Consider the following 18,048-nt stretch of genomic DNA (forward strand, 5'->3'; position numbering starts at 1 on the left):
ATGGGATAATATGGTATGGTGAGGTCCCTCAGTATGGTGATAATATGGTATGGTGAGGTCCCTCAGTATGGTGATACGGATATGGTATGGTGAGGTCCCTCAGTATGGTGATAATATGGTATGGTGAGGTCCCTCAGTATGGTGATAATATGGTATGGTGAGGTCCCTCAGTATGGTGATAAGAGGTGGTGAGGTCCTCAGTATGGTGATAATATGGTATGGTGAGGTCCCTCAGTATGGTGATACATATGGTATGGTGAGGTCCCTCAGTGTGGTGATAATATGGTATGGTGAGGTCCTCAGTATGGGTGATATATGGGTATGGTGAGGTCCCTCAGTATGGTGATAATATGGTATGGTGAGGTCCCTCAGTATGGTGATAATATGGTATGGTGAGGTCCCTCAGTATGGTGATAATATGGTATGGTGAGGTCCCTCAGTATGGTGATAAGTGGTATGGTGAGGTCCCTCAGTATATGGTGATATATGGTGAGGTCCCTCAGTATGGTGATAATATGGCATGGTGAGGTCCCTCAGTACATGGTGATAATATGGTCATGGTGAGGTCCCTCAGTATGGTGATAATATGGTATGGTGAGGTCCCTCAGTATGGTGATAATTGGTATGGTGAGGTCCCTCAGTAATGGTGATAATATGGTATGGTGAGGTCCCTCGGAGTATGGTGATAATATGGTATGGTGAGGTCCCTCAGTATGGTGATAATATGGTATGGTGGGAGGTCCTCAGTGGTGATAATATGGTAGGTGGAGAGGTCCTCAGTATGGTGATAATATGGTATGGGTGAGGTCCTCAGTATGGTGATAAAAATGGTATGGTGAGGTCCCTCCAGTATGGTGATAATAAGGGTGGTGAGGTCCCAGTATGGTGATATGGTATGGTATGGTGAGGTCCCTCAGTGTGGTGATAATATGGTAGTGGTGAGGTCCCTCAGTATGGTGATAATATGGTATGGTGAGGTCCCTCAGTATGGTGATAATATGGTATGGTGAGGTCCTCAGTATGGTGATAATGTATGGTGAGGTCCCTCAGTATGGTGATAATAATAAGTGGTATGGTGAGGTCCCATCAGTATGGTGATAAATATGGTATGGTGAGGTCCCTCAGTATGGTGATAAAGTAGATGGTGAGGTCCCTCAGTATGGTGATAATATGGATATGGTGAGGTCCCTCAGTATGGTGATAATATGGTGATGGTGAGGTGCCCTCAGTGATGGTGATATAATATGGTCGACATGGTGAGGTCCCTCAGTATGGTGATAATATGGTAATGGTGAGGTCCCTCAGTATGGTGATAATAGTGGTATGGTGAGGTCCCTCAGTATGGTGATAATATGGTATGGTGAGGTCTCAGTGTGGTGATAATATGGTATGGTGAGGTCTTCCAGTATGGTGATAATATATGGTGAGGTCCTCAGTATGGTGATAATATGGTATGGTGAGGTCCTCAGATTATGGTGATAATATGGTAATACATGGTGAGGTCCCTCAGTATGGTGATACATGGTATGGTGAGGTCCCTCAGTATGGTGATAATATGGTAGATGGTGAGGTCCCTCAGTATGGTGATAAATGGTGCAGGTCCCTCAGTATGGTGATAATATGGTATGGTGAGGTCCTCAGTATGGTGATAAGTGAGGAGTATGGATATGGTGAGGTCCCTCAGTATGGTGATAAGGGTATGGATATGGTGAGGTCCTCAGTATGGTGATAATATGGTATGGTGAGGTCCCTCAGTACATGGTGATAATATGAAGGGTGAGGTCCCTCAGTGTGGTGATAATATGGTATGGTGAGGTCCTCAGTATGGTGATAATATGGTATGGTGAGGTCCCTCAGTAATGGTGATAATATGGAAGGGTGAGGTCCCTCAGTATGGTGATAAAAGGTGCGTATGGTGAGGTCCTCAGTATGGTGATAATATATGGTGAGGTCCCTCAGTATGGTGATAATATGGTATGGTGAGGTCCCTCCAGTATGGTGATAATATGGTATGGTGAGGTCCCTCAGTATAGTGATAATATGGTGAGGTCCTCAGTATGGTGATGTATGGTGGGTCCTCAGTATGGTGATAATATGGTATGGTGAGGTCCCTCCAGTATGGTGATAATATGGTATGGTGAGGTCCTCAGTATGTTGATAATATGGTATGGTGAGGTCCTCAGTATGGTGATAATATGGTATGAGTGAGGTCCCTCAGTATGGTGATAATATGGTGAGGTCCCTCAGTATGGTGATAATATGGTATGGTGAGGTCCCTCAGTATGGTGATAATATGGTGGGGTCACTCAGTATGATATTATGGTATGGTGAGGTCCCTCCAGTATGGTGATATGGTATGGTGAGGTCCCTCAGTATGGTGATATGGTGAGTCCCTCAGTATGGTGATAATATGGTATGGTGAGGTCCCTCAGTATGGTGATAATATGGTGAGGTCCCTCAGTATGGTGATAATATGGTATGGTGAGGTCCCTATATATATGTGGGATGTGATATTTGAGGAAACAAAACAATTATATGAAGAGTTATAACAAATGTATAATCACTAAAAACAGACGAGGGCTTCTGTGGTCAATTTCCATAAGAGCAAGGCTACATTCTGATGCTCTACCCTTCATTCTGATGCTCTACCCTTCATTCTGATGCTCTACCCTTCATTCTGATGCTCTACCCTTCATTCTGATGCTCTACCCTTCATTCTGATGCTCTACCCTTCATTCTGATGCTCTACCCTTCATTCTGATGCTCTACCCTTCATTCTGATGCTCTACCCTTCATTCTGATGCTCTACCCTTCTCCCAAAGTGTGCACTTGTTCACTCCCCCTCATGGATGTAAAAGGAATAGACTGGTGTTAGGAATATGTTGGAGTGTACGAGCGACACCCTTCTGGAGAAGGGTAGGCAATCAGAACACACTGACAACTCACCTTTTCTTGTCGGGAATCAAGGCACACTCCGAGATGTTCGACAGATGTCCTCTCTCAAACACCAATAGTGCGGCACCACTCTCTGTGTCCTTCAGAAGCAGACACGCATAGTGTGTCCCTAATAGCACCCTATTCCCTACATAGTGCACTACTCTTGACCAGAGCCCTATACGCCTTGGTCAGAAGTAGTGCACTATGTTGGGAATAGGGTGCTATTTGGGATATATCCATAGCATATACACTACTGGTCAAAAGTTTCGGAACACCTACTCATTCAAGGGTTTTTCTTTATTTTTACTATATTCAACATTGTAGAATAATAGTGAAGACATCAAAACTATGAAATAACAAATATGGAATCATGTAGTAACCAAAAAACTGTTAAACAAATCAAAATATATTTTATATTTGAGATTGTTCAAATAGCCACCCTTTGCTTTGATGACAGCTTTGCACAGGCTAGACATTCTCTCAACCAGCTTCATGAGGTAGTCACCTGGAATGCACTTCAATGAACAGGTGTACCTTCTAAGCATGTTAACCCCCGTAAGGTTGCCGGCCCAAACGGCATTCCTAGCTGCGTCGTCAGAGCATGTTCAGACCAGGTGGCTGGTGTGTTTACGGACATATTCATAATCATATATTCATATTTACGGACTCTCCCTATCCCAGTCCGCTGTCCCCACATGCTTCAAGATGGCCACCATTGTTCCTGTACCCAAGAAAGCAAAGGTAACTGAACTAAATCACTATCGCCCGAAGAACCCACCTCTGTCATCATGAAGTGCTTTGAGAGACTAGTCAAGGATCATATCACCTCTACCTTACCTGTCACCCTAGACCCACTTCAATTTGCTTACCGCCCCAATAGATCCACAGACAATGCAATCGCCATCACACTGCACACTGCCCACTGCCCTATCCCATCTGGACAAGAGGAATACCTATGTAAGAATGCTGTTCATTGACTATAGCTCAGCATTCAACACCATAGTACCGTCCAAGCTCATCATTAAGCTCGAGGCCCTGGGTCTGAACCCCGTCCTGTGCAAATGGGTCCTGGACTTCCTGACGGGCCGCCCCCAGGTGGTGAAGGTAGGAAACAACATCTCCACTTCACTGATCCTCAACACTGGGGCCCCACAAGGGTGCATGCTCAGCCCCCTCCTGTACTCCCTGTTCACCCATGACTGCGTGGCCAAACACGCCTCCAACTCAATCATCAAGTTTGCAGACGACACAACATTAGTAGGCTTGATTACTAACAATGTTGAGACAGCCTACAGAGAGGAGGTGAGGGCTCTGGGAGTGTGGTGCCAGGAAAATAACCTCTCACTCAACGTCAACAAAACAAAGGAGATGATCGTGGACTTCAGGAAACAGCAGAGGGTGCACCCCCCTATCCACATCGACGGGACCGCAGTGGAGAAGGTGGAAAGCTTCAAGTTCCTTGGCGTACACATCACTGACAATCTGAAATGGTCCACCCACCCAGACAGTGTGGTGAAGAAGGCGCAACAGAGATTTTAACAAAGCAAATTTGAGGACTAGGCTGCCAAAGTTCTATCAACATATCGACTGTTGTACTAGCGCTGCCAAAATCCTCGACCATTGCTATTCGAACTTCCGGGATGGTTATAAGGCCCTCCCCTGCCCTCCTTTCGGCAAATCTGACCACGACTCCATTTTGCTCCTCCCTTCCTATAGGCAGAAACTCAAACAGGAAATACCCATGCTAAGGACTATCCAACGCTGGTCTGACCAATCGGAATCTACGCTTCAAGATTGTTTTGATCACACGGACTGGGATATGTTCCGGGTAGCTTCCGAAAATAATTTAGACAAATACACTGAAATGGTGACTGAGTTTATCAGGAAGTGTATAGGTGATGTTGTGCCCACTGTGACTATTAAAACCTACCCTAACCAGAAACCGTGGATAGACGGCAGCATTTTCACCAATCTGAAAGCGCGAACCACCGCATTCAACCATGGCAAGGTGACTGGGAATATGGCAGAATACAAACAGTGTAGCTACTCACTCCGCAAGGCAATTAAACTGGCAATTAAACTGGCAAAACATCTGTATAGAGACAAAGTGGTGTCGCAATTCAATGGCTCAGACACGAGACGTATGTGACGGGACCGCAGTGGAGAAGGTGGAAAGCTTCAAGTTCCTTGGCGTACACATCACAGACAAACTGAAATGGTCCACCCACGCAGACAGTGTGGTGTAGAAGGCGCAACAGAGCCTCTTCAACCTCAGGAGGCTGAAGAAATTCGCCTTGGCACCTAAAACCCTCACAAACTTTTACAAACGCACAATTGAGAGCATCCTGTCGGGCTGTATCGCCGCCTGGTACGGCAACTGCACCGCCCACAACCGCAGGGCTCTCCAGAGGGTGGTGCGGTCTGCCGAACGCATTACCGGGGGCAAACTACCCGCCCTCCAAGACACCTACAGCACCCGATGTCACAGGAAGGCCAAAAAGATCATCAAGGACATCAACCACCCGAGCCACTGCCTGTTCACCCCGCTATCATCCAGAAGGCGAGGTCAGTACAGGTGCATCAAAGCTGGGACCGAGAGAATGAAAAACAGCTTCTATCTCATGGCCATCAGACTGTTAAATAGCCATCACTAGCACATTAGAGGCTGCTGCTGCCTATTGAAATCACTGGCCACTTTAAGAAATGGAACACTAGTCACTTTAATAATGTTCACATATCTTGCACTACTCATCTCATACAGTGGTAGAACAAGTATTTGATACACTGCCGATTTTGCAGGTTTTCCTACTTACAAAGCATGTAGAGGTCTGTAATTTTTATCATAGGTACACTTCAACTGTGAGAGACGGAATCTAAAACAAAAATCCAGAAAATCACATTGTATGATTTTTAAGTAATTAATTTGCATTTTATTTCATGATATAAGTATTTGATCACCTACCAACCAGTAAGAATTCCATCTCTCACAGACCTGTTAGTTTTTCATTAAGAAGCCCTCCTGTTCTCCACTCATTACCTGTATTAACTGCACCTGTTTGAACTCGTTACCTGTATAAAAGACACCTGTCCACACACTCAATCAAACAGACTCCAACCTCTCCACAATGGCCAAGACCAGAGAGCTGTGTAAGGACATCAGGGATAAAATTGTAGACCTGCACAAGGCTGGGATGGGCTACAGGACAATAGGCAAGCAGCTTGGTGAGAAGGCAACAACTGTTGGCGCAATTATTAGAAAATAGAAGAAGTTCAAGATGACGGTCAATCACCCTCGGTCTGGGGCTCCATGCAAGATCTCACCTCGTGGGGCATCAATGATCATGAGGAAGGTGAGGGATCAGCCCAGAACTACACGGCAGGACCTGGTCTTAGACCTGAAGAGAGCTGGGACCACAGTCTCAAAGAAAACCATTAGTAACACACTACGCCGTCATGGATTAAAATCCTGCAGCGCACGCAAGGTCCCCCTGCTCAAGCCAGCGCATGTCCAGGCCCGTCTGAAGTTTGCCAATGACCATCTGGATGATCCAGAGGAGGAATGGGAGAAGGTCATGTGGTCTGATGAGACAAAAATAGAGCTTTTTGGTCTAAACTCCACTCGCCGTGTTTTGAGGAAGAAGAAGGATGAGTACAACCCCAAGAACACCATCCCAACCGTGAAGCATGGAGGTGGAAACATCATTCTTTGGGGATGCTTTTCTGCAAAGGGGACAGGACGACTGCACCGTATTGAGGGGAGGATGGATGGGGCCATGTATCGCGAGATCTTGGCCAACAACCTCCTTCCCTCAGTAAGAGCATTGAAGATGGGTCGTGGCTGGGTCTTCCAGCATGACAACGACCCAAAACACACAGCCAGGGCAACTAAGGAGTGGCTCCGTAAGAAGCATCTCAAGGTCCTGGAGTGGCCTAGCCAGTCTCCAGACCTGAACCCAATAGAAAATCTTTGGAGGGAGCTGAAAGTCCGTATTGCCCAGCAACAGCCCCGAAACCTGAAGGATCTGGAGAAGGTCTGTATGGAGGAGTGGGCCAAAATCCCTGCTGCAGTGTGTGCAAACCTGGTCAAGACCTACAGGATACGTATGATCTCTGTAATTGCAAACAAAGGTTTCTGTACCAAATATTAAGTTCTGCTTTTCTGATGTATCAAATACTTATGTCATGCAATAAAATGCAAATTAATTACTTAAAAATCATACAATGTGATTTTCTGGATTTTTGTTTTAGATTCCGTCTCTCACAGTTGAAGTGTACCTATGATAAAAATTACAGACCTCTACATGCTTTGTAAATAGGAAAACCTGCAAAATCAGCAGTGTATCAAATACTTGTTCTCCCCACTGTATGTATATACTGCATTCTATTCTATAATATTCTACTGTATCTTAGTCCATGCCGCTCTGTCATTGCTTGTCCATATATGTATATTTTCTTAAATTCCATTCCTTACTAGTTTTGTGTGTATTAGGTATATGTTGTGAAATTGTTGGATATTACTGCACTGTCGGAGCTGGAAGCACAAGCATTTCGCTACACCCGCTATAACATCTGCTAAACACGTGTATGTGACAAATAAAATTTGATTTTATTTTATTTAAAAGTTCATTTGTGGAATGTATTTCCTTCTTAATGTGTTTGAGCCAATTAGTTGTGTTGTGACAAGGTAGGGGGGTATACAGAAGATAGCCCTATTTAGTAAAATACCAAGTCCATATTATGGCAAGAACAGCTCAAATAAGCAAAGAGAAACGACAGTCCATCATTACTTTAAGACAAGAAGGTCAGTCAATACGGAACATTTCAAGAACTTTGAACGTTTCTTCAAGTGCAGTCGCAAAAAACATCAAGCGCTATGATGAAACTGGCTCTCATGAGGACCGCCACAGGAATGGAAGACCCAGAGTTACCTCTGCTGCAGAGGATAAGTTCAATAGAGTTACCAGCCTCAGAAATTGCATCCCAAATAAATGCTTCACAGAGTTCAAGTCACAGACACATCTCAACATCAACTGTTCAGAGGAGACTGTGTGAATCAGGCCTTCATAGTCGAATTGCTGCAAAGAATCCACTACTAAAGGACACCAATAAGAAGAAGAGACTTGCTTGGGCCAAGAAACACGAGCAATGGATATTAGACCGGTGGAAATGTGTCCTTTTGTCTGGAATCCAAATTGGAGATTTTTGGTTCCAACCGTCATGCCTTTATGAGATGCGGTGTGGGTGAATGGATGATCTCCGCATGTGTATTTCCCACCGTAAAGCATGGAAGAGGAGGTGTTATGGTGTGGGGGTGCTTTGCTGGTGACGCTGTCTGTGATTTATTTAGAATTCAAGGCACACTTAACCAGCATGGCTACCACAGCATTCTGCAGCGATACACCATCCCATCTGGTTTGGGCTTAGTGAGACTATAATTTGTTTTTCAACAGGACAATGACCCAAAACATCTCTAGGCTGTGGAAGGGCTATTTGACCAAGAAGGAGAGTGATGGAGTGCTGCATCAGATGACCTGGCCTCCACAATCCCCAGACCTCAACCCAATTGAGATGGTTTGGGATGAGTCAGACCGCAGAGAGTGAAGGAAAAGCAGCCAACAAGTGCTCAGCATATGTGGGAACTCCTTCAAGACTGTTGGAAAAGCATTCCAGGTGAAGCTGGTTGAGAGAATACCAAGGGTGTGCAAAGCTGTCATCAAGGCAAAGGGTGGCTATTTGAAGAATGTCAAATATAAAACATATTTTGATTTGTTTAACAGTTTTCTGGTGACTACATGATTCCATATGTGTTATTTCATATTTTTGATGTCTTCACTATTATTCAACAAAGTAGAACATAGTAAAAATAAAGAAAAACCCTTGAAGGAGTAGGTGTGTCCAAACTTTTGACCAGTAGTTTACTTCAGGTTAATAGCTATAGGCCAGATGGCACAATAAGCTTTCAACATGAATATTTTATTATAGGTAAGATAGGCATCCACGTTCACTAGTGAAAGGCAATCTTCATAAACACTGAGATGGATAGGTGAGTGACACGTCACACAGATGGAAACTGAAATAGCTTTAATAATAGGCCTTATAATTGCCTTGAGATGTGTATGCCTGTATTCATTAATAAACACACCCGCGTCTCAAATGGCTACCTAATTCCCTGCACAGTGCACTACTTTTGGCCAAAAGTAGCACACTATATAGAGAATAGTGTGCCATTTGAGACACAGTCCTAGTGTTTCATAGACCTGTGAGGTATAGGCCTACCCATAGTGTGGCCGTCTTGTCGTGGGAGCTGGTCAGGACTTTGGTGTCGTCAAAGCAGAAGTGACAGCTGGTGATGGCGTCTGTGTGACCCTTCAGCACCTTGACGGGGATCTGAAGAGGCATGGGGAATCAAGCCCCATCTCACATCTTCATTACACCATGATGGGGATCTGAAGAGGCATGGGGAATCAAGCCCCATCTCACATCTTCATTACACCATGATGGGGATCTGAAGAGGCATGGGGAATCAAGCCCCATCTCACATCTTCATTACACCATGATGGGGATCTGAAGAGGCATGGGGAATCAAGCCCCATCTCACATCTTCATTACACCATGATGGGGATCTGAAGAGGCATGGGGAATCAAGCCCCATCTCACATCTTCATTACACCATGACGGGGTTCTGAAGAGGCATGGGGAATCAAGCCCCATCTCACATCTTCATTACACCATGATGGGGATCTGAAGAGGCATGGGGAATCAAGCCCCATCTCACATCTTCATTACACCATGACGGGGTCCTGAAGAGGCATGGGTAATCAAGCCCCATCTCACATCTTCATTACACCATGACGGGGTCCTGAAGAGGCATGGGGAATCAAGCCCCATCTCACATCTTCATTACACCATGATGGGGATCTGAAGAGGCATGGGGAATCAAGCCCCATCTCACATCTTCATTACACCATGATGGGGATCTGAAGAGGCATGGGGAATCAAGCCCCATCTCACATCTTCATTACACCCATGATGGGGATCTGAAGAGGCATGGGGAATCAAGCCCCATCTCACATCTTCATTACACCATGATGGGGATCTGAAGAGGCATGGGGAATCAAGCCCCATCACATCTTCATTACACCATGATGGGGATCTGAAGAGGCATGGGGAATCAAGCCCCATCTCACATCTTCATTACACCATGATGGGGTTCTGAAGAGGCATGGGGAATCAAGCCCCATCTCACATCTTCATTACACCATGATGGGGATCTGAAGAGGCATGGGGAATCAAGCCCCATCTCACATCTTCATTACACATAGTAATAATATGTGGGCTAAATTATGTTTCCCTGGCACTGTTTCACATGCTAACGTTTTAGCATTTTTGGCACAAATCCCTTTCAAGTCATGGCACTGATATTAGCATCTTTCGCGCATCATGTCCAAATCATCCGAAAGTATTTAAAAGTATGAAAATGTATGCACTCACTATCTGTAAGTCGCTCTGGATAAGAGCATCTGCTAAAATGACTACATTTACATTTACGTCATTTAGTGAATACCTTTTTTAATTTTATTTATACTGGCCCCCCGTGGGAATCGAACCCACAACCCTGGCGTTGCAAACGCCATGCTCTATCAACTGAGCTACATCCCTGCCGGCAATTCCCTCCCCTACCCTGGACAACTGTGCGCCGCCCATGAGTCTCCCGGTCGCGGCCGGCTGCGACAGAGCCTGGATTAGAACCAGGATCTCTAGTGGCACAGCTAGCACTGCGATGCAGTGCCTTAGACCACTGCGCCATGTGAAGCTCAACAAAGTCACTTAAATATGTTTTCAATGCGACTAAAGCATTGCAGTAATGATAATCTGAATGCCAATAATTTAATACCATAGCCGGGGTCTGGTCTTTCTGTTCTAAAATGGCACCTCAATGAATGACCCATCTGTTGAGATGTCTTTGTCATCATTTATATGTTTGGCCACCTGCCAGATTTATAGCAGGCAGGCTTTTCATGCAGTGTTTCCCAGCCTGCTCCCAGATCTGTTTGTGCTTTTGCCAACTCATTGTCAAGACAAGCAAAATGACAAGAATACCTATCATAAGGTGGATGCACCAATTTGTAAGTGGCTCTAGATAAGAGCCATCATTCATGTTATTGTCAGGGTTATGACACAGGTGCAATGCAATCAATTATGTATATGTGGCTAGCTGTTAGCTTGCCTTGCTAACGTTAACTATTAGTTTACCAATCATTCATTGAAGTTTGTAGTTTTAAAACGGTTCACATGGAAGTAGCTGCACACTATTATAGCACATAAACCTAGCTAGCTAACTGCTCTAGAATTGAGTTATCAACATGAACACTATATTCAACTCATTCCCTTTCTAGCCAGCTAGCTAACTGATACCTGGGCAAGGGCCTGATGCTCCCACACCGAGACACTCATCTTCTCCACATCGTTCTCCTCCTTCTCCTCATCAATGGTCTCATCAAGTGACAAAGGGTCGATATTTCTCCTCGTCATTTTTCCCAGGAAACGAAATGAGTTTCTCTATGTTCAGGAATTTCAATGTTTTTCGCTAAAGTAGCTCGCTAGCTACCCAGTCAGAGTAACCAATGTTGTCCAAAGTTTGCTCTGCCGGTCAGTGCGTTCCCATAGCAACGGTGATGCATCTGGAGCGCTGAGTTTGGTGTGACTGAGATGAACTGCAGTGTGAACTGTGCAGGCTACACACACACTGACAGGGAAGAGTTTCTTTGTAATGAAAAGATTTTCATTGTCATTTTTAAGTAAGAAAAAGCATACCGTACCAGTTAAAAGTTTGGACACACCTACTCATTGCAGGGTTTTTCTTTATTTTTACTATGTTCTATTTTGTAGAATAATAGTGAAGACATCAAAACTATGAAATAACACACATGGAATCATGTAGTAACCAATAAAAGTGTTAAACAAATCAAAATATATTTTATATTTGAGATTCTTCAAAGTAGCCACCCTTTGCCTTGATGACAGCTTTGCACACTCTTGGTATTCTCTCAACCAGCTTCACCTAGAATGCTTTTCCAACAGTCTTGAAGGAGTTCCCACATATGCTGAGCAATTGTTGGCTGCTTTTCCTTCACTCTGCGGTCCGACTCATCCCAAACCATCTCAATTGGGTTGAGGTCGGGGGATTGTGGAGGCCAGGTCATCTGATGTAGCACTCCATCACTCTCCTTCTTGGTAAAATAGCCCTTACACAGCCTGGAGGTGTTTTGGGTCATTGTCCTGTTGAAAAACAAATGATAGTCCCACTAAGCCCAAACCAGATGGTGTATCACTGCAGAATGCTGTGGTAGCCATGCTGGTTAAGTGTGCCTTGAATTCTAAATAAATCACAGTGTCACCAGCAAAGCACCTCCACACCTCCTCCTCCATGCTTTACGGTGGGAAATACACATGCAGAGATCATCCGTTCACCCACACCGCGGTTGGAACCAAAAATCTCAAATTTGGACTCCAGACCAAAGGACAGAATTCCACCGGTCTAATGTCCATTGCTCGTGTTTCTTGGCCCAAGCAGGTCTCTTCTTCTTATTGGTGTCCTTTAGTAGTGGTTTCTTTGCAGCAATTCGACCATGAAGGCCTGATTCACACAGTTACTTGAACTCTGTGAAGCATTTATTTGGGCTGCAATTTCTGAGGTTGGTAACTAATTAACTTATCCTCTGCAGCAGAGGTAACTCTGGGTCTTCCATTCCTGTGGCGGTCCTCATGAGAGCCAGTTTCATCATAGCGCTTGATGGTTTTTGCGACTGCATTTGAAGAAATTTTCAAAGTTCTTGAAATGTTCCATATTGACTGACCTTCATGTCTTAAAGTAATGATGGACTGTTGTTTCTCTTTGCTTATTGGAGCTGTTCTTGCCATAATATGGCCTCTTCAACCTCAGGAGGCTGAAGAAATTTGGCTTGGCACCTAAAACCTTCAAACTTTTACAGATGCACAATTGAGAGCATCCTGTCGGGCTGTATCACCGCAACTGCACCGCCCACAACCGCAAGGTTCTCCAGAGGGTGGTGCGGTCTGCCGAACGTATTACCAGGGGCAAACTACCCGCCCTCCAGGACACCTACAGCACCCAATGTCACAGGAAGGCCAAAAAGATAATCAAGGACGTCAACCACCCGAGCCACTGCCTGTTCACCCCGCTATCATCCAGAAGGCGAGGTCAGTACAGGTGCATCAAAGCTGGGACCGAGAGACTGAAAAACAGCTTCTATCTCAAGGCCATCAGACTGTTAAACAGCCATCACTAGCACATTAGAGGCTGCTGCCTATAGACATAGACTAGAAATCACTGGACACTTTAAGAAATGGAACACGTTACATATCTTGCATTACTCATCTCAAATGTATATACTGTCTTCTATACTATTCTACAGTATCTTAGTCCATGCCACTCTTACATCGCTCATCCATATATGTATATATTTTAGATTCATTCCTTACTTAGATTTGTGTGTATTGGGTATATGTTGTGAATTTTCTAGATATTACTTATTAGATATTACTGCACTGTCGGCGCTGGAAGCGCAAGCATTTCGCTACGCCCACAATAACATCTGCTAAACACGTGTACGTGACAAATAAAATTGGATTTGATTTTGGTCTTTTACTAAATAGGGCTATCTTCTGTATAGCCCCCCTACCTTGTCACAACACAACTGATTGGCTCAAATGCATTAAGAAGGAAAAAAATACCACAAATTAACTTTTAAGAAGGCACACCTGTTAATTGAAATTATTTCCAGGTGACTACCTCATGAAGCTGGTTGAGAGAATGCCAAGAGTGTGCAAAGCTGTCACCAAGGCAAAGGATGGCTATTTGAAGAATCTCAAATATATTTTGATTTTTTTAACACTTTTTGGTTACTACATGATTCCATATGTATTATTTCATAGCTTTGAGGTCTTCACTATTTCTAGAATGTAAAAAATTGTGCATTCGGAAATTATTCAGACCCCTTGACTTTTTCCACATTTTGTTAACTTGGAGCCTTATTCTAAAATTGATTAAATAGTTTTTTCCCCTTATCAATATACACAGAATACACCATAATGACAAAGAAAATACTGTTTTTTAGAAATTTTTGCAAATGTATTAAAAATAGAACGAAAATATAACATTTCACATAAGTATTCAGACCCTTTATACTCCGTACTTTGTTGAAAAACCTTTGGCAGCGATTACAGCCTCGAGTCTTCTTGGGTATGACGCTACAAGCTTGGCACACCTGTATTTGGGGAGTTTCTCCCATTCTTCCTTGTAGATCCTCTCAAGCTCTGTCAGGTTGGATGGGAGCGTTGCTGCATAGCTATTTTCAGGTCTCTCCAGAGATGTTAGATCGGGTTCAAGTCCGGGCTCTGGCTGGGCCACTCAAGGACATTCAGAGAATTGTCCCGAAGCCACTCCTGCGTTTTCTTGGCTGTGTGCTTAGGGTTGTTGTTCTGTTGGAAGGTGAACCTTCGCCCCAGTCTGAGGTCCTGAGCGCTCTGGAGCAGGTTTTCATCAAGGATCTCTCTGTACTTTGCTCTGTACATTTTTCCCTCGATCCTGACTAGTCTCTCAGTCCCTGCCACTGAAACACATCCCCACAGCATGATGCTGCCACCACCATGCTTCACCGTATGGATAATGCCAGGTTTCCTCCAGACGTGACGCTTGGCATTCAGGACAAAGAGTTCAATCTTGGTTTCATCAGACCAGAGAATCTTGTTTCTCATGGTCAGAGTCCTTTAGGTGCCTTTTGGCAAACTCCAAGCAGGCTGTCATGTGCCTTTTACTGAGGAGTGGCTTCCGTCTGGCCACTCTACCATAAAGGCCTGATTGGTGGAGTGCTGCAGAGATGGTTGTCCTTCTGGAGGTTCTCCCATCTCCACAGAGGAACTCTGGAGCTCTGTCAGAGTGACCATCGATTGCTCAGTTTAGCCGGGCGGCCAGCTCTAAGAAGAGTCTTGGTGGTTCCAAACTTCTTCATTTAAGAATGATGGAGGCCACTGTGTTCTTGGGGACCTTCAATGCTGCAGACATTTTTTTGGTACCCTTCCCCAAATCTGTGCCTCGACACAATCCTGTTTCGGAGCTCTACAGACAATTCCTTTGATCTCATGGCTTGGTGTTTGCTCTGACATGCACTGTCAACTGTGCGATCTTATATAGACAGGTGCGTGCCTTTCCAGATCATGTCCAATCAATTGAATGATCAATGGAAACAGGATGCACCTGAGCTCAATTTCAAGTCTCATAGCAAAGGGTCTGAATACTTCTGTAAATAAGGTATTTCTTTATGTTTAATACATTTGCAGAAATGTCTAAAAACCTGTTTTCACTTTGTCATTATGGGGTATTGTGTGTAGATTGATGAGGGAAAAAAATCATTTAATCAATTTTAGAATAAGGCTGTAACGTAACAAAATGTGGAAAAAGTCAAGGGGTCTGAATACTTTCTGAATGCACTGTATATAGCTCAACTTTATATCCATGCAAAGATACATTATGGGATCATAACAGATCCAAAGCCCTGTCACCAGACTTGGCACATCACAGACAATCTGGACTGTCATGATTATAATGCAGAGACAGATTACAACAACAACAAAAAATCTACTTTTTATTGATTGACAGAGGATGGCAACAATTCATGATATCTCAACATATCAGCCCAAGACATTGATCAGCAAAAACTCACATCTCTATTTAGAGTAAGACCCTCTTTCATCACCGTAGGTACAGGGCTATTGGAATTCCTAAATGCCATACAGAATGATCCCTGACTCCAGTCTCCGGTATCTGTCCTCATAGAGGACATGGTGGATCCCGCTGTCTGTCGGATCACAGATTCACTGCAGATTCTTCCCACGGATGCTCTTCAACCTGGTCAGGTGGGAGAGGAAGGATCAATTAGTATCATTCGTGTAACGACACGGTCATAATATTACAATATGTTTTAATGACATGGGTCAATTGTTTTTGGCCTGGTTATAACCGTTTTTGGCCCGGTTATAATTGTTTTTGTTAATGTTATTAAAAAGCACCTTAAAAACCCATTTGGATCAAAACATTGTGAGCCAATAATAAAGGTATGTGTTATTATTACAAGAGTTTTTCAACCCCTCCTGAAATGTCATGTGTTTGTCTACATCAGCTGATTGAAACAAGGACCATGCCCTCTGACCTTCTGAGCAGCTCTTCTGTTGATACGCCACCTCCCTCCTCCTGGCTGTTCCCGTCACTCCCCTCTGAGCTGCTGTCTGATGACTCCTCCTTCCTACCGCTCTTCTTCTGCTTGCCTTTGTGCTTGTGCCTCTTGTGCTTCTTCTTCTGCTGTTGACAACAACAACAACAACAACAACAACGGCAGAGAGGGAGAGTCAAGAGGACATACTGACAGACAGTGAATGGCGTTTCTGGCACTTCCACCAAAACAAAGACCAAACATGTTTGGTGCAATGGAGATACTCTTGAATAACTCACTTAGCCAGTCATAGAGCAGCGTGTCAGAGAGATACAGACAGACAAGACATCGTAGTCAATTTTTCCTGGGTTAATTTGTTTCCCCCGGCCGTACCTTTTTGTCCTTCTTGTGCTTGCCGTGTTTCTTGGCTTTGTACTTCTCCTTACACTTCTTCTTGTGTTTGTCGTTCTTAGCAGAGGGAGTTGGGGCCGGACGGCGCTCTGCTGCTGAATAGACAAGCAGAGACGGAGAGATTCCAAATCATCTACATAAACATCTCAAGATGGGCTGCGACAGACCGGTTTGAATAGCTTTTATGCGAACGACAAGAATTGAATGGATGTTAAGGAATCATGAATGTCTGTTCAACCGGGCCGGGCAAATACAAGATTTGATCGCGTTACTGGTAAGGGACTCACTCAATGTAGAGGAAGGGGGGGGCAGTCGAGGTCCAAACTCCTCCTCTTCCATTTCCTGGTCCTGAGGGGGCGGGGCAGCAGCAGGACCACTGGGCATTTTGAACATAACGTCTAAAAAAGAAAAACAGAGAGTTAAAACCACGTCCATTTTGTCCACTGTCCTCGAGGCCTTTCATCATTCTCCTAACTACCCAAACAGCCATTGTTAAACTACCCATCTATATTGGCTATAGGAACAGAAGGACCGGTGTTCTTACCTGTGTGCTGGCTGGGTGTAGCTGATACAGACACAGGTGGAGCAGGTGGGCTTGTGTTGACATTGAACTGGTTAGATATCTGAGGCCCAGTCCCAGCCTTGCTCCGAACACCTTCCTCCTCCTCCTCCTCACTCTCTCCTTCAGAAGAAGAGGAAGACTTCTCGTCTGATGAACTGGCGAAGATGGCCTTGAACAGATCCATGGGTGGCCTGCTCTCCTCTTCCTCCTCCTCCTTCTCAGTGTCTGGCTGCTCAGTCAGAAAGATCATTGATAAACAACATGTCATTTACAAAACATCCATCTCTTACATCTGTCAAACCTCTTAGTGTTACAGTGGACTGTTACGTCTGTCAAACCTCTTAGTATTACAGTGGACTGTTACGTCTGTCAAACCTCTTAGTATTACAGTGGACTGTTACGTCTGTCAAACCTCTTAGTATTACAGTGGACTGTTACGTCTGTCAAACCTCTTAGTATTACAGTGGACTGTTACGTCTGTCAAACCTCTTAGTATTACAGTGGACTGTTACGTCTGTCAAACCTCTACAGTAGGATCAGTGATGTATGTAGTGTAGTAGGATTCTACCAGTACCTCTACAGTAGGATCAGTGATGTATGTAGTGTAGTAGGATTCTACCAGTACCTCTACAGTAGGATCAGTGATGTATGTAGTGTAGTAGGATTCTACCAGTACCTCTACAGTAGGATCAGTGATGTATGTAGTGTAGTAGGATTCTACCAGTACCTCTACAGTAGGATCAGTGATGTATGTAGTGTAGTAGGATTCTACCAGTACCTCTACAGTAGGATCAGTGATGTATGTAGTGTAGTAGGATTCTACCAGTACCTCTACAGTAGGATCAGTGATGTATGTAGTGTAGTAGGATTCTACCAGTACCTCTACAGTAGGATCAGTGATGTATGTAG

The 18,048-nt window shown here is 44.3% G+C and overlaps 2 protein-coding genes across 7 annotated transcripts in view; both read right to left on the minus strand.

The window, feature by feature from the left end:
* Positions 1–2,946: 2,946 nt before the first annotated feature.
* On the minus strand, positions 2,947–11,580 carry LOC123486575 (WD repeat-containing protein 88-like; the record flags this gene model as incomplete). The annotated part of the gene is made up of 3 exons (XM_045217925.1): positions 11,353–11,580; positions 9,214–9,324; positions 2,947–3,035 (listed from the first exon to the last, which is right to left on the minus strand). Coding segments are annotated over exons 1-3 (317 nt in total), but the record flags the coding sequence as incomplete, so codon positions are not given.
* A 4,009-nt stretch (positions 11,581–15,589) lies between these two features.
* Positions 15,590–18,048, minus strand: part of gpatch1 (G patch domain containing 1) — a 46,873-nt gene continuing 44,414 nt past the window's right edge. For 3 of the 6 annotated variants that reach the window (XM_045217929.1, XM_045217926.1, XM_045217930.1), the window contains 5 exons: positions 17,122–17,368; positions 16,865–16,975; positions 16,560–16,672; positions 16,167–16,315; positions 15,590–15,865 (listed from right to left, as the gene is read on the minus strand). In XM_045217929.1, coding sequence (XP_045073864.1) covers positions 15,832–15,865; positions 16,167–16,315; positions 16,560–16,672; positions 16,865–16,975; positions 17,122–17,368 — 654 coding nt within the window. In that variant the 3' untranslated portion in view covers positions 15,590–15,831. The remainder of the gene's footprint in view (positions 15,866–16,166; positions 16,316–16,559; positions 16,673–16,864; positions 16,976–17,121; positions 17,369–18,048) is intronic. The other 3 variants (XM_045217931.1, XM_045217927.1, XM_045217928.1) reach the window with 2 other exon arrangements.

This window comes from Coregonus clupeaformis, unplaced genomic scaffold (assembly GCF_020615455.1).
Source record: "Coregonus clupeaformis isolate EN_2021a unplaced genomic scaffold, ASM2061545v1 scaf1273, whole genome shotgun sequence".
NCBI lineage: Eukaryota > Metazoa > Chordata > Actinopteri > Salmoniformes > Salmonidae > Coregonus > Coregonus clupeaformis.